Source organism: Heterocephalus glaber, unplaced genomic scaffold (genome assembly GCF_053883595.1).
Source record: "Heterocephalus glaber isolate CG9 unplaced genomic scaffold, H.glaber_assembly_v1.0 deba00001442, whole genome shotgun sequence".
Taxonomy (NCBI): Eukaryota; Metazoa; Chordata; class Mammalia; order Rodentia; family Bathyergidae; genus Heterocephalus; species Heterocephalus glaber.
This window is the reverse complement of record NW_028258296.1, coordinates 6,852,545-6,869,151: the sequence shown is the minus strand read 5'-3', so window position 1 is coordinate 6,869,151 and position 16,607 is coordinate 6,852,545. Positions and strand designations below refer to the sequence as shown.

The 16,607-nt window shown below is 36.5% G+C and overlaps 1 protein-coding gene across 15 annotated transcripts in view; it reads right to left on the bottom strand.

The window, feature by feature from the left end:
• Lrrc7 (leucine rich repeat containing 7) overlaps nucleotides 1-16,607 on the bottom strand; it is a 496,759-nt gene that overhangs the window by 345,585 nt on the left and 134,567 nt on the right. Inside the window, exon 3 of one of the 15 annotated variants that reach the window (XM_087212660.1) lies at nucleotides 9,314-9,385. The exons of 13 other annotated variants lie outside the window; for them this stretch is intronic. In XM_087212660.1, the coding sequence (XP_087068786.1) occupies nucleotide 9,314 (1 nt within the window). In that variant the 5' untranslated portion in view covers nucleotides 9,315-9,385. Of the gene's footprint in view, nucleotides 1-9,309; nucleotides 9,386-16,607 lie in introns of all 15 variants that reach the window. One more of the 15 variants, XM_087212659.1, reaches the window with a different exon arrangement.

The window sequence follows — 16,607 nt, the reverse complement described above, 5'->3', positions numbered from 1 at the left end:
CTACTGCAGCCTCTTGTGGTTCAGTTTCCCTCCCTGCTACTCAATAATCCTCCCCTACACAACTCCTCATCTCACAGCCTGTGTCCAAGCAACCCAACCCAACACCCACTCAATTCCTTATCCTATGTGGTTAGGAAATTCTTCCACAGGTCGCTGAAATAATCTCAACTACAGATTGCATAAATGATTAGGTCTCTTTACAGTATTTAATTGACTCTGTGGACCATTCTTCCTTAGCTTTCCTTCTGTCAACTCAGTTTACCGGCTCGTCTTTCCACTTCTCTAACCTTTATTTTTCATTTTAATCCAGGTTTAACTGTCAATTCTCTTCTTACCTCACTTTTGTACTTTTTGCTTGGGCCACTGCATTTACACCCTTGGATTTGTTCATCATTAAATCCCCTGAATCCACATCTTTAACCCAGATCTCTGTCCTACATTTCTGAAGTTACTCCCTGCACAACTCTGGCTGCTCCTGGTAGCCTCTCTTCCTGCCTCCTCTCAGCCCCCAGCAATGTTTTCTCTCCACTGTGGCCACAGATGCCACATTCAATGGCATCAATGCCACTACTGTCTTTGTTCTATTGCTGTTGCTTCAAGAAGGCGTTTTCATTTCTGTTTCATACACCTATGAAACTATAGAGTTTTATTATGGTGATAAAATTTTTATGATGTTCTCTCCATCCAATTTCAAGTGAACTGATTCCTCCAGGCAATACAGTAGAAACAGAGCGGTGCTCTGTCGTGTACAAATAAGCTGTAACACTGATTTTCCCCTTAGTAACTGTGGTAACCATGGAAAAGTCACAAGTTGGCTGTCTGCACTTCAGTTTCTTGTCTTTCTTATAGAGCTATCATGAAGCTAAGGAAATATATTTATGAATGTACTTGGAGTACATAGACATTATTCAATGAATGTCGATTTTCTTGTCTTCAGTCCTTTCTTTCCTCTTTAGGTTGATGGGTGCTTTACAGTGTAAAGAGCTAACCGTGGTTCCTCCATTCCAACTGGGCAGTGCTCTCTGGGCCACAGGGTGGAACCAGGCTCTTTGTTCTGCACAGAAAACTTAAGGATACAGTCAGACCTGGCAGCATCAGGAGCTCCCTTGCCTGGCATAGCAACACTTCAAGCACAGAAGCCAGGCTGCTGTCTCACGAAGATCCCAAAGCAGCACAGGTCTGGCCAGGAGCCTGGAGTGTGCAGCTGGTCGTAGTCACTGCCCATCCTGCTTTCAGATTCCCTCCCCTGCTTGGACTACTTTGTAGCTCATCTGAGTTCCTACAATTGTCTTTCTACCTATAATATTCATAATACCTAGGCACCAAAGTTGCATGTTGGCATTTTGGTCCTGTACAGAATCAGAAGAATCTTGTCAAAAGCTTCATTCTTCAAGAGGAATTCCCATTGTACTGGGAAGTGATTTTGCTTATTAAAATTAAGTAACTATGCCAGTGTGCGATTTTTGGTGGGTCTTTCAAATACTTATGAGTATGTCTCTGTGACTTCTCATCGCAAAAGAGGATCAGCCTCCTAAATGATTTCTGCATTTCCTGTGTCTTTCTATTTCAATACATTTTTTACATTTGGAAAGATGTGTCGATCAAATTCTTAAACAATCACTGCCATGCACAAAAGACAAGCCCTCATGAGGGTGTGGACTTCACCTTTTTTACTGTTATATCTCCAGAATTCAGAGTATTGCCCAGCTCAATAAACACTGGAAGGACAAATAAATCCTAGCATTAAAAATAAATTGGCCTGTATAATTTTACAAAAAGATGAAGTCTTTCCATGTTATCTAGGCTGGTCTTGAACTCCTGAGCTCCAGGGATCCCCCCACCTCAATCTCCCCAAAGGCTGAAGCATGGGTATGCATCATGCCTGGCTTAATTTCACAGCTTCACTTCCTTTAGAAACTATGAATGAGATGAGAATGTTGTTTTTTGAATCATAAGTTTAGAGTAGGATTTTAAGTTCCTAACACAAATTATGTGTTAGTTTCTTTTAAAATAAATTTGTCCAATTTGATTTTTATTTCTTCATCCTCAGTACAGATGGTCGTCAACTTTGCTTTGATTTACCATTTTTCAACTTGAAGATGGCATAAGAGCAAAATGCAAGCAGTAGAAATCATACTTCAAATTTTGCATATCTTTTCCTGAGCTAGCGATAATGCCTTTGATACCTGTGCGGTGCAGGGTGGGGAGTGACCACAGAAGCCCCCAATGAGCTGAACCATCTTGAGGTAACCACAGACTTTCAGCCACGTCCTGTGCTGGTGTGCTGCAAAGGCTGGTAGACCAGATGTATTCACTGTGCTACTGGCATCTCAGATGTTCAACCAACAACAGGTTTATTGGAATGGAACCCTATCATAAGCTGAGGAGCATCTATAATTACTGTAAGTATTGTGTACTGTGTGTCAATCACACACCATGCATCTTTGCGCTGCTTATTCCAACCCATTTCACATACTGCTCTCACTTTCATAGAAAGGTTCCAAATATCTCAATTATCAAGGTTTTGCCAGTTTCTTTGCTATTTTACTCCCCAAAATTAAATAACCTTAGGAGGCAAGTACAATTGAAGGCTGAGCATCAGTAGTCTAAAATCTCAAATGCTTCAAAATTCAAAACTTTTTGAGCACAGATGCAATGATGGAAGTGGAAAATTCTACATACATCATGTGGTGGACTGCTCTCAAAATGCAGGTGCACTAAAAATATGGTATAAAATGATCTGCAAGCTAGGTACATAAAGTGTAGAGGAAACATAAATGAATTCACCATTTAGATTTGCATCCTCGAGATACTTCATGATGCATATGCATATATTTCAAAATATTTTTAAAAATCCAAGGTCTGAAAGAAACACACCTGGCCCAAGTCATTTCAGACATAGGATACACAACTGTGTTACATTCATTTTTGCAGGTGAAGAAAGAGAAGCAATGAAAGGTTAAGCAATGTGCTCAATTTCATACAGCCAAAAGTGGTTTAAACTAGACAATTCAACTTCATTGCATACATTTTTAACCTCTAAGCCCTATAGTTTCCAAGACTTACATGTCTTTGTGACTTTCGGTGCCAATGTGCAATGGGCCGAATGCACATGCATCTCTCCCATATCCATATGTCAAAGTCCTAACTCGCAAGGGGAGGTATTAAGAAATGGGGCAAGGGCCAGGATGTAGCTCAGCGGTGCTGCACCTGCCTGGCAAGCACAAGGGCCTGAGTTCGATCCCTGGTACCGGAAAAAAAAAAGGAAAGAAATGGGGCAAAGCACCGAGCCTCTGAAAGCTTCTGCTTCCATCACTACCTGAGGGTTTCAGTGGAACATCTTTTCTACTTTATTCCCCTAGATACTACCCCATGAAGACTGTACAATTGTATATTCTCAATGTCTGTCACTTATTTAAAAATTACAGAAAGATAGACTCATAATGTCTTATCACAATAAAATGCTAAATGTGTGAAGTAATGAAGATGTTACTTTGCTCAGCTTAGCCCTTTCACATGCATCTGGGCCACACTTTAGAAACTGTGACTAACAGAGTAGTCAGATTTTAAAACTACTCAAGATAGAAAAAAAATGAAAATACACAATTTTTGTCAACTAAATTTTTAAGGTAAAGTCCTAACAAATTACTCATGATTCAAGAAATAGACACTATAAATATAGGCAAAAATGAGCAAGATATTGGAGTTGTTAGATAAGAACATTGACATAATTGTGGTTGATATGTTCAAGAAAATAATAGAAAAGGTAGTCAATATAAGATAGGTGAAAGGGAAAAAAAATTTTCACCAGATAACTGGAACATGAAAACAGGATCAAGTGCACCAGAACTGAAAAACATAGTACTGAAAGTCAGAATTTAACAATAAGTTTAAAACCATAGTGGAAATATGGAGTAGGGAGATATATCAATGCAGAATATCCAAACTAAAGGGAAAGAAAAAGGATAAACTATAGAATGAACTAGAAGAGAAATGTGGAGCCCTCTTCAAAGGTCTAACATACATGTAGCTGAAGTCTAAGAAAGAAGAAAGAAAATGAGATGGAAATAATACTAGAGAAGATGACAGTTAAGAGTCTTCTAAAATGGATCAAAGGCTTGTACTCAGAGATTCAAAAATTTTTACATAACCCAAGAAAAATAACTGGAAAAAAACAACATTGTAGGCCTATAAGATCAAAGTGATGAAAGCAAAAATAAAGAGAAAATCTTAAAATATAACAACTAGAAAAAATAAGTTAAAAAATAGACAAAAAATTTAAATAGGTGCTTCAGTGAAGATACAGGAATTCTTCACAAGCACATAAAATGACGGTGATCTTTAGTCATTCTGGAAAAGCAAATCAAAACCATAACGCTATACAAGTTTGTAGCTATTAGGATGGCGACTAAAAAAGAAGATTAACACAATAGTACTGCAACACCACAAAACAAATGTTGGTGAGGATGTGGAAATACTGGGACTCTTGTGCACTGTTGGTGAGAAGGTAAATTAGTGCAGTCACAACAGAAAACAGTACGGAAATGACTCAAGAAACTAAAACCAGAATTATCCCATAGTCCAGGAATTCCACTTTTGAGTATATATACAAAAATTAAAAGTAAGAATTTGAAGATATATTTGTAGATCCATGCTCATAGCAGCATTATTCACTATTATTCACTTGGTTGTAGAAATAATGCAAGTATCAACAGATGGACAAATAAAATTTAGTATATACACACAATGGAATATTATTTGGCATTAAAAAGTATGGAAATTTTGACACATACTACAATATGGATGAATCTGGATGGCAGTCACCAAAGGACAAATCCTCTATTATTCCACTCATATGAGGTACCTAAAGTAGTATCTATCACAATTACAAAATAATTCCAAACATATTTAAACAGTCAAACAACACAAACAATAACTGAAGGAGTAATAATAAGATTGATGGTTTTCTTCCCAATAGACGAAATAGGAGCTAGAAAACTAAGGGACAACCTTTGGAAAGTGTCAAAATTTTATAACCAGTAAACATAAAGTTCACAAAAGTAGATAAAATACTTTTGTTGTTTTTTGGTTTTTTTTGGTACCAGGGATCGAACACAGGACCTTGTGCTTGTGAGGCAGGTGGCGGAACCACTGAGCTAAATCTCCAGCCCTGATAAAATACTTTTGAAAAAATAAAAATGGAGAAAATTTATTTCTGGTTCATTGGCAGTAAAAGAAATACTAAAGAGATTCCCTTAGACATAAAGAAAGTATTCTCACAAGAAAACATAGATATACAGGAAGAAATAGAGGGCAAGGAAAAAGGTAAACATGCAGTTAAATTTAAATGGATATTGACTCTACAAATAGTAATAGACATAAATTGAGTAGTACTTAAGATATCTGAAGAAAAATACATCACAATAGAAATGGCAAAAGATTACTAAAGATTTCCATGAATCTAGTAATATCAAGGAATTGCTAAAAGTAACTGTGTTAGTAATAATTCAAGGATGAATGTTAAAATCTCATTAGTAACCAGTGTAAAATAGGAAAAGATGCATATCTAATTAGTTAGTACAGAAAAACTGCAATAACAAAAGTACCTAATCAGTCAAAATTCTAAAGAAAAGCAATAATGGAGAGAAAAAGGAATATAAGGCAGTGAATTAAAGAGAAAATAGATAAGAATGTGGTAAATTTAAACTCAATTACTATACCAGCAATTAATTATAAATGGACTACATATTCCAAGTAAAGGGTAATGTTACCACACTAGATTTTTTTTAAAGTCTACTACTATATGATGTTGGTAAGACACTACAAATACATGAATGTTGAAAGAAGGATGCAAAAGGAAAGAACTATACAAACGTTACTCAAAAGAAAGCTGCCAATATTTGTGTGAAAACCAGGGAGTAGATTTTAAAGGAAAAAGCATTATTAGAGACAAAAAGGAGCATTTCGTAATGATAAAGTAGTTCATATATAATGCAAATGTTCACTGTGGTTGTCATTTGGGTGGTTTAGCAAGTGATTTTATGTTCTTCATCATACTTTTATATATTGTTTGAAATGTTTACAGTGAGCATGCATTATTTATGTAACCTAATATAAAACAATGGCTATTTTTACTGTGAGAAGAAAAAGGAAGGAGGCAACATAAATATCTGAGAGTAATTCCTTTCTAAATAAAAAGTAAGAAATGATTTGGTATCAACTATACACTGATTACAACTAGGAAAATTAAATTTATAGTTCTAGGGCAAGAAAAACAAAAATGAGATTAATGAGAATCAGATGGAAAAATCTCAGAAGTGTTTCATAATCTCGTTTCCTCTTAATTTGTTTAAGGATTCAAAAATAGTCAGATAATACTGAGCACATTTATTTTTGCAAACAGATGATAAAGCAAAACTTTATAAAAGTGGGAATTATCCAAGGAGGAAGATACTGATTTATTCATTCAATAATTTCCTAGAAATGCACCTACTATGTGCTAGGTATTGCTTGAAGTTATTTGTGAGGCAAATAAGAATATTTGTCAGCCTCATGTTGGAAATAATTTATGTGATTAGCAAATGGAAGAAAATAGGCCATGTATATTTGATCAGATTACACAAAAATAAATTTCCTTAACTAATGTGTACTAAATTTAGCTATTCAAATTACAGGAAGTCTTAGGATATTTAAAACAATGACATTATGAGAATAAGTAAACCTAATGTGAGAATAATTAAACTACCCATAGATCAATCTGAAAAACAAAGCTCTACCACTGGGACTGAGGTAGAGGAGATAAAGTAAAAATTAAAGGCAAGTAAAGTCACAATACTGAAAAAGATTCATAAAACCATCTAACCTTCAAAGTTGGTTTGGCTCCATTGGTGTCCCAATTACTAACTAATTGCAATGTCCAAAAGCCTTTTATCTTTCAATTATCCTCCCCCTGGACTTTTTAACAGCATTTAACACTGCTGACCCCTAGAGTCTAATTGCTTCCTTAATTTCCTGTAATAACAACAACAAAAAATGGCTGTGGGAGTCGGTTTGCCTCTTATTTCAGGTTACTGCTTAACTCCTGAGGTTGATCCCCCCTTTTTAAGGCAGAATTTTGATGACTGAATATTGATGATCCTCATAATTCTGGGTATGTTTTTTTGTCTAATTAAATTGGTAGCTTCCACCATCTTTCTCCACGTAAGGCCATAAGTCTTCCATTCCTAGATCCCAGTTCTGTGGACACTGTAACTTGGCTTATGCTACAGGCACATAGGTTTCTCTTCCCTAACTAAAGTTTCCATTTTAACAGCCCTTGTTGAAAGTTAACTGCTCTTCTTTCAATGTTCTGGATCTAAAATACTGGTATCCCTGTCCATTCATTCAAACTAAGTACTAGAAAACCTGTTGAAGATATTTTTTTCAAATCAAGGTCTTTTCTCTACTGCCAGCACTTTAGTTTGCACTTCTGAAATTTTCCACTTGGATTATCCGAGGTATCAATTTCCTGGTAGCTCACCACCAGCCTCACTCCCAACAGACTACTTTCATACTGCTCCCCTTTTTACAACTGTTTTTAAGTTACTGAATTTTCTTTAAATCATAGACTTCATGATTTCTTTCTAAGCTGAAACTGACGTCAACTATTACCAAGGTATTTCTAATCATGTTTGCACAATTTTCTCTCCTTCAATACGAAGACAGCCTATTTGAGCTGTTTGAAAAGCCTTTGAATTTTGAAGGTGCTTTCCTCCTCATAGTGTAAGCATGAAAATCCAAGATAAAAGAACAACTGAAATTTATAAGACAAGTGCACTGAAGGCTAATAGCTTACATTATAAAAATGTTTTCCATTTTTACGGAGTTAGCTATTGCTTAGTTTTCTTCCTATCAAAATGTGTGGTTCTAATTGTATAAATACTTGATGGACTGTAATATGAGGTATTTATCATGAACTATTTGTTATTCATTAAACTTCAAAGAACACTGAAAAGGAAGAAACTTCAGTTGCCTCATGTAATTCTTTAGTTAAGCAACTGAAATATACTTTTACATATTTTCTGTAGTATGTCTACTGCCATTGAATTTTTTTGATGGTACTGAGATTTGAATTCACAGACTCCGTACTGACCCCCACCTCCACCCTTTATTTATAACTATTGTTGTTGTTGTTGTTGTTATTTTGAGACTGGAACCTGCTAAACCACTCAGTTGTGCAGACTGGGCTTGAACTTTAATTTTCCTGCCTCCGCTTCCCAGAGTACTAGGAGTAGAGGTATGCTATAGAATTTTAAATATAAAATAATTTATTCATAATTTCTAAAATGTTTTGATTGGAAGACAACCATTATTTTTATATTGTTTTTAAGTATATTTTAGTCAGCATTACCATGGAGAAAAAACTGCTAAATTAAGAACTGCATTGTTCTATCTTGAAAAAATTACTTTTATATTACATACACGTGTAAATATATGTGTAATTTTAACATGTAATGTCAGTTTTTCTTTGCAAACACAGTTCCATTATCCAGTGAAATATTAGAAATATGTGATGCAAATACTAAAATCCTTTTAACTTGAAACTTTTTTGATTCTATTACAATTTTCAAGATACATTTGAAGACAAAAGCAACTCCAACCACTTTAATATGAAGTAATGAGGTTTTTGAAAGATTTTTCTTGCCATTCAAATAATTTTATTTATCCTTCCCACATTCTTAAGCCTATTTTCTATACATTCATGGAAACACTGGATGGTCTTATCACTAAGGATCCAATTTTTTTTCTTGAAAATGTCAGAGAATAACTGATAAATGGAAAGTGCTTGCTTTGTACCTGGATTTCATTTTGGTATGACCTTGAAATTTTGGCACATAACCTTCAAAAGTGAATTTAATTTCACTGTTTCTTAAAAGCATTATTATAAAATAATTTCTATTCATAGTTTATGAAAGTAGTTAATATATTTACATAGTGTTTAAATATATCACAAAACACAGGGAGATTTATTTACTCTTTATGAAAGAGTAGGTACTGAAGTAGGCTCTAAAAGTCTTTAGAAAGGGCACAATATTTAAATTCATATTTCTGAAAAAAATAATTTCATTATTGCTGACAGAAAATGAGTTTCCTAAAATCCATAATTGCCATATTTTGTTCCTAGTTATTTGTGTGATGAAATATGGGTTAACACAAATACTGCTAAGTATAAATTTAAAGTTATAAGACTATTTTGTCATTATAGAGTAAAATTCCAGAACACTACTGAATTTTACATACTTAAGCACAATAAAATAATATAGTATCTACTTGCTAGTTATTCCTGTCTCTGCAGACTTCTAGGTTGTGACCACTTTGACTTGCATTTTTTTCATGTAGCAGTCTCCTTAAAAAAAAAAAAGAAAATTTAAAAGATTTTAATTAGCTGCACTTATAAATTAACAAATGCATGTAAATGAACATAATAAGCAAGAATGGAACGTGAAGCTCTTAATGAGAGGCTCTTCTAGTTCTCAGGTTACATATCCTACCAAAATAATTCCACAAAGGCTACCACATCAAACACTTGAGCTGTGGGTGTATAAATCCAGCAGGGCGTGACAAAATGATGATGCTGTTGTTCAACTTTGTCTCTTACAGCAGCAGGTGAAACCTGCAAGGAAAATGCTTTGCTAGGGACATTCCTCCTTGCCTGTCTTATTATGAATAACTACATAATAAATGCAAAATGCATTTTCAGTCATTTTGAAAATTATAAACACGGTTTCTTTTTAAAATTTCTTCATACTTTATATTCTTACAGATCAGAGTTATCGTCTCTTCTTCTAATTATTCCACTTGAATAAAGTTTTATATTCTCACCACTGTATCTCGAACAGTGATTTGGTAATTCCCAGTGATCATTAAAACAAGCAAAGTACTTTGACATTGACAGTTATTACACGGGCAGGTACCCCCAGCTTAATGTATTCTATGTAGCATAATTAAAATAACGGAGCCCAAAATACCCTTGTGCATTTTTAATAACCAAATTTACTTAGAAAATAGACTTCCATGAGACAGATGCAGATACATTGATTTTATACTGAAGTTGCACTTTATACTAATGCATGGTTCATATGAGAAATAAAGAAAGCAATATACCTTAAAAGTTATCCACTTAAAAAAAGTTATCCACTTCAACACTCAACATAAAGTCTTTATGTCATATTTGCAAATCCCCAAATCTCTATATAATTGTTTGTGTAGGTCAGAAATATAGGGAACCTTTATTTAGTGGTGGAAGAAAAATAGCAGGATAAGGTGGAGTCTTTTAAGAGACACTCTGTTGTCTTTGTCATAGTGCAGTTTTGCAATCAGGAATTGTAAGAGCAGTAAAAATATGCAGAAAATATTCAAGGCCTGCTTAATAAAGCCAGTTGCACACAGAACAACTTAGATATTAAAAAATTCTTCTTGCAAAGAGAACTCCAAAAGCTATTTTGGAATAAAAACTACAATGACAATATATAAATAGCAGTTAAAATGATGAATATTATACTTATTTAATTGATGCAATTATTTTTTTGTTCAGAATGCAGTCTTAGAACACTTCAAGCTTAGCAAATGGTACGCTTAGGCTGAAGTAATTTTCTGATTACAAATGCATTATTAAAGTGTGATTGAATGCATCAGTTAAAAAGTGAAATTGAAAAACCAACAATAAAAATGTCAGATAGGAATTAAGGTTTTATTGTCATTTAAGGGCCTTCTAATCTTGAAACTTTATACAGAGAAGAAAATCCATATTCCTTATCATGCCCTTAAATTAAAAATTGATTCTCTGTCTCCCAACTTTGCCCCGGGTAGTCTTTCTGTATGCAATGTAGGGGCCAAGCCCGCTGAGCACATGCTGTACCCCTCCCTTCCTTCGCCCATTTCTCTTTGTTCCTGTTGCTCCCCCATCTGGCCTGTCCTGATGTCTTCTGTGTGTCTGTTCTCACTACTCCCTTCCAAGTCCAGATGCGAGCTTCCACTTCCAGGAGGCCTTCTCTTGTATGCAATCTCCACCCTCCAAACTTCCATTACTTCATCTCCTCTAACACTGTGCCACAGTATAGCTTCCAAATCTTCTCACATGAAATAATGAACATTTTCTCCCTGACTTTTCCTTGTATTTCTACAAAATTCAGAACAATATATTGCAGACTAAGCACTTCATTCTTTTCTCTCTCTCTCTCCCTTTCTCTTTCCCTCCCCTCCTCTTTGATTGAATGAATTTTCACATATAATAAGGTGGAGAAAATTAGGTGGTTAAAAGAAGGGAATTCCTTTTAGAGAGAGACTTGATTTTGCTGGGACAATTCCTCAGGGCACCTATCCTGCTGGCATAGAAGCAGATACGCAGAGCAGCTGAGTGTGGGACCAGCAGCACAGTCTTCTCAGGGCATGAGGGAAGGTCAGTGCTATAGTGTGGATCTGGAATCCCCCCAGGGAGGCCCACATGGTAACAGCTTCTTCACCAGGGTGTGGGATGACTTGGAGGTGGGACAGCCTTTAGGAAATGAGAGCTAATGGAAGAAAGTTAGGTCCTTGGGTAGTGGCCCTAGAAAAGGATGTTAGGGCCCCAACTTCCCCCACCCCACTTTGCTTTCCAAATATAATCATGAGGTGAGCAGCTTCCTCTCCTACATGCTTCCACCATGATGTTCTAGAAGTCTTACCACAAGCCCAAGTGCAATGGTGCCAAGTAAGCATGGACGGAAATCTCTGAAACCGTGAGCCAAAATAAACCTTTCCTCCCTATAACTGATTATCTCGGGTACTTTGTCACAGTGAGAGAGAGAGCTGACTACAGAGTTTGGAAACAAGGTTAACTGGTAGCTCCACTGTATGACATATCTTTCTATATATATATTTTTTGTAAATACTACTAGGAAATATTTGATATGAGGGTGTTGGCTGAGCTTAGTGTTCATGTTGACAAAGGGACAGAATGTTACCAGGCAGCAAAAGCCTCCAGAATTAGTAAGATTACTGGCGAGATTATCTAAGCAACATTCTTAGGATAATGTCTCATCACAGTAAGCAGTCTCCTAGTATTATTAAGACTTTGCAGTAGGAATTCTTATTTGGGGAAAAAGGTTGAATTAATGTTTAACAGTTACATCTATTTCTCAGAACCCAAACCCCTTGATCAGTTCCATACCAGATCACAGGCAGATTCCAACTGTGTAATTTCAATAACCAAGGTTGGGCTCCATTGCTCATGAACATTGCTGAAAGTATTAAAAACACCACTGTGCAGTCTGATTAAATACCAGTTGATGTGGATTAGGTCACAGGATAAAAACAGAATTTTTTTCTGTAAAATGGCAATAATGATTGACTTTACAAATCTCATAGTTTTGGTTTTAATAATATAAAATCTTTTAAGCTAAGCACTCTCCTCAGGAGAAAGGTTATATGGCATCTTTTGTGATAATAAAATTATTACCCTAAATATATCATTGCTCAAAAAATTGATTAAAAAAATCAATTCTTAAGTTCTTTATCTTTTATAATCTTGCTGCCATTTTTTGAAAATCAAAATCTCCCCTCTACATTCAGGCAGATTCACCATTTAATACATTGAAGGGAATAAAAGTCAGAATTTAGAAAAATAGATGTTTGCATTATATATTATTTGAAAGATGAGTAGGCTTGCTCTTGACTCTTCTTGCAAATCACTGGAATTCAGCCCTGCAATGGCTAGGATGAATACTGCTGAGGTTAAAAAGTGAAAAACAACAGAAATTATTATGGTTATAACAGAGTCTAGCACATTTGTCTTAATGGTTCCCTTGCTCTAAATCAAATAAAATGCTTTAGAAACCTAAATAATAAAGTATTTTTTTCAGTGCTATCTCTGGCCTTGTTGGTCCAGCGTATACTTGGCAAACTGTCTAAGCCTCCAAGTGGAAGTCTATTTTAAAAGACCCACCGAGTGTCTACATAGAAGTATTGTTTGAAAACCTTTTACAAGGTCCCTTGCTTTGGGCTATAATTCTCATTTTGTGCCATTTCTGGCTTCTGGATTTTTTTCAGTCAGCATGTTAGAAATGAAGTTTGCTCACTGGGTGCCTTAATCATATGACACTCCCAGACTCCATTCATTATATGTCTTAGGTAGATTCTCACTCTCCATAGCATGCACTCCTCACTGTAGTGCTTTTTCACTCACACCTTCCATGTCTTTCTGTGGCATAAGCTGCTTTTGCCCCCGGGATGACTTGGCTCTGACGAAAGGAGAAAGCTACTCAAAAGGAGAAAGCACGTGATATAAGTCCTTCAGGTAGAAGTTCTCACTTAAAACATGGACTCCCTGGGGCAAGGGTCTTGTTCAGTTATGGCTCCAACCAGTGTGTGTAATTGTAAATGCTGCAATATTTAATACATGTTGCCACAACACTTGCGATATGACTGCAGTATGGTAAATAGGCCAGATCTGGATAACAAGCATTACAATTACCAGCTACACCTTTCAAATATATCTAAATACAGTACCTTAACACGTATATTTAAACATTCATTAAAATTAATCTTTCAAATCTAAAGGGTACAGTAGGCATACTTGACAATACAAAAATTTCAGATTTAAGTTTGCAAATGCTGCATAAAAAAATTCCGGGGGCTTGAAATGTCAAGAGTGCTTTGAAACAGATATTGAATTCACCAAGAATTTTAGCTCAGCTTCATGGTTAATGATCTCTTAGTGTTTTTGTGACCTGAGTACTAATAATCATTGACTATTTAATACAACAATGTTCTAGGAGCTTATAAAGCAAAAGCACTGCATATTAAGGAACCTTGATAAGTGCTATTCAGAGCAAAAATTATGGTCCAGGAAATGTTTAGGTTGAATTACAGGACTGAAAAACATTTTAAATAGCCATAGTCGGTTCATGATTTTAGGAATAAATGAGCACTGTAGTCAGCTCTGGGCATGAGAATCTACCGTATTTTGAAGGTCACCATTATCTTCAGAAAATCCATTAGGATTTGCTGTTATATTTCGCAGGTGCTAAACCTATAAGACTCAGAGCTGGAGGGCTTTCAGAAAGCCTGGGACTGTGCTCCACACAGGACTTGTGAAATCTTGGAGGCCAGCATATCATGGCAGAAGATACTGTGAGCCACTCCATCTAAAAGCAGGGGTGTGAAATCCATATATACTGATGTTTAAGAAACAAGCTAGAGAGGAAGACAGAATTCCTAATATGAGACTAAGGCCATCTGTGTTCTGGATGGACTCAGGGATAAAGATGAATGTGCTCCACAGGTCAGTTTATCACACAGGGGCAGCCATTTAAAGCAGAGTCAAATATAATCTGATAGGAGGTAGAAGACACTTCTGCATGCTTCGAGGTCCTGGAAGAGGCGCTCAGAACAATCCTGTGGTTCACAGAAGACTTCCCATTCTGCTACAGGTCAGAGACCTGGATGTGCAGGTTAGCTGGCTGCGATATCTGCCACCCTACTGATCACCAGGTTGGACTCAGCTGGTCCAGCTGGCCAGGTGGCTGTCCCTTTCCATCCTCCCCAATCCATGCACATCTCTCTTGAAGTTAGGCCCTCAGTCAAAGAGGACCATCTCCTGGGTCCAGAATTTATAAGTAGCTGCACTCCCCTGCTAGAACCTTCAAACAAGCTCCCAAGTCAGTGCCTTGGGTGTCCCGAGAATTCTGCAAACTTCATTAAATTTTAGTTAAATTTCAGTCAATAAAATCAAAATGTCTTAAGTTAGTTCCATCACTAGGTTTTGCATTAAGCCCAGTAAGGAAAAGAGAAAAGAAAACTGGCAGAAGTTGTGGATTTTCATTGTTGCCACTGCATATCTCCCGGTCTCCAAACTCCTTGGGTCTACAGGGAGGGGAGGAACAGCCACGTGCAGAATTATTTGGACCTTGTGCTTCCACCAAGAGAGGAAGCCCAGAGCTGTAGGGTGATTCTTAGCTAGATGAAGCCATCCCTTTGCTTTTCTCCACACTAGACCTGAAGTCTTGAGGGTTTTTTTTTCATTTTTTAAGATCATCTTTATCATTATTGTAGGAATGAAAGTCTTGCTTCATACCCTATGCACATATACTTTTGTAAGTCAACAATGTTTCCTCATCATTTTTATAACCTATAACTCATAACAATATTTTATGTAACTTAGAAGTAAAATCATAAACCAAAAGAAGGCCCTAGAAAGCATATCCTCCCCCTAAAACAACTCCTTCATATACATCACTACACATGCATCACAACTCCTCTCCTAGACGAAAACTAAATATGGACTTTGGAGTAGGATGTTCCATTCATCATTGAACAAATAAGCTTCTATTGCCAGTCACTATAGTGCTAGAAACACATCTTGTCATCAACAATCTCCTGGTCCTGGCAGTCCTGGAGTACAAGACTGGATTCCTCTGCTTCCCCTCCCCTGCCGCTAGTGTGGAGCCGTGTGATTGAAAGTGTGGCCAACAATGCCTGTGTGTAACAGGAACCATTGCTAGCCCTGTCCCTGGCAGGCATCATTCCCTGTGATCTTTTAGTCTTCTCTTTCCCTGGTTGGCTTTAAAGAGCCAGCCAGCCTCTTGATCTGCACTGAACTGAGACATGAGGGAGAAATAAAATTTTATTCTGTTAATTTAGGTTCTAATTTGTTACCATAGCACTGTCTATTCTTTCTTGTCTAATAAAAGTTTCATGAGCAAGATAGATTCTAAACAAATGATTAGAGGAAACAAAAGTGCTTTGAAGGAAAGAAACGAAGTGTTCTGAACAGGAATAGCAGGGGAGACCTGTTGTAGTGAACTGGATTATTTTTCAGAAATATTCATTCTCTGCTCCACATAGTTCCAAAGGACAAGTACACCAGTGATGCTGGGTTTAGCTCTGTGTCTCACTTTGGCTAACAGAATAGGTAGAATTAAGAGCAGGCTGGGTCTGTGCCTATGCCTTAAAATGCTTTGTGTTTCTGTTACTCTTCTACCATGTCCAATTAGCTCACTGTTGCTTGGAGGAACATAAGAGATCTGCGGAGCAGAGTTTTATCAGTACCAGTGCCACAGACCAGCTGACCTCCACAGATCAGCTGACCTCTAAGTGACCTCCAGACATGAACTAACCCAAATGACATTAGTAGAGCCACAAAGTGAACCCACCCAAGTCAGCAGACTAACTCCCAGGCATTTTTGCTAAATAAATCTGCATTATTATATGCCACTGAAAGTCGGTGATTGTTATACAGCATTATTAAAACAATAGCTAACAGATACATCTTTCTAGATAAAGTGGTAAGATTTCGTTGTGGAAATAACATTTAGGAAGACATCTAAACAACATGAGGGAGCTAGCCACATGAGCAGCTGATAAGAATGTTTTGTGGAGAAGGAACAACATTCAAAGAGGCATGAAGAGATGAGACATATTTTGAGGAATTAAGTGATGGTGATTATGTCTCCATCAAATGATCAGGAAGAAAGGTGGTCCAAGAATAGATCAGAGATCAGACCCTGTAGGCCTTGGGAGGGAATAAATTTTTAACATTTTCAAGAGCCAACAGAGACTTCAGATTGTCTGTTGAAGATTAATTGAGAGTG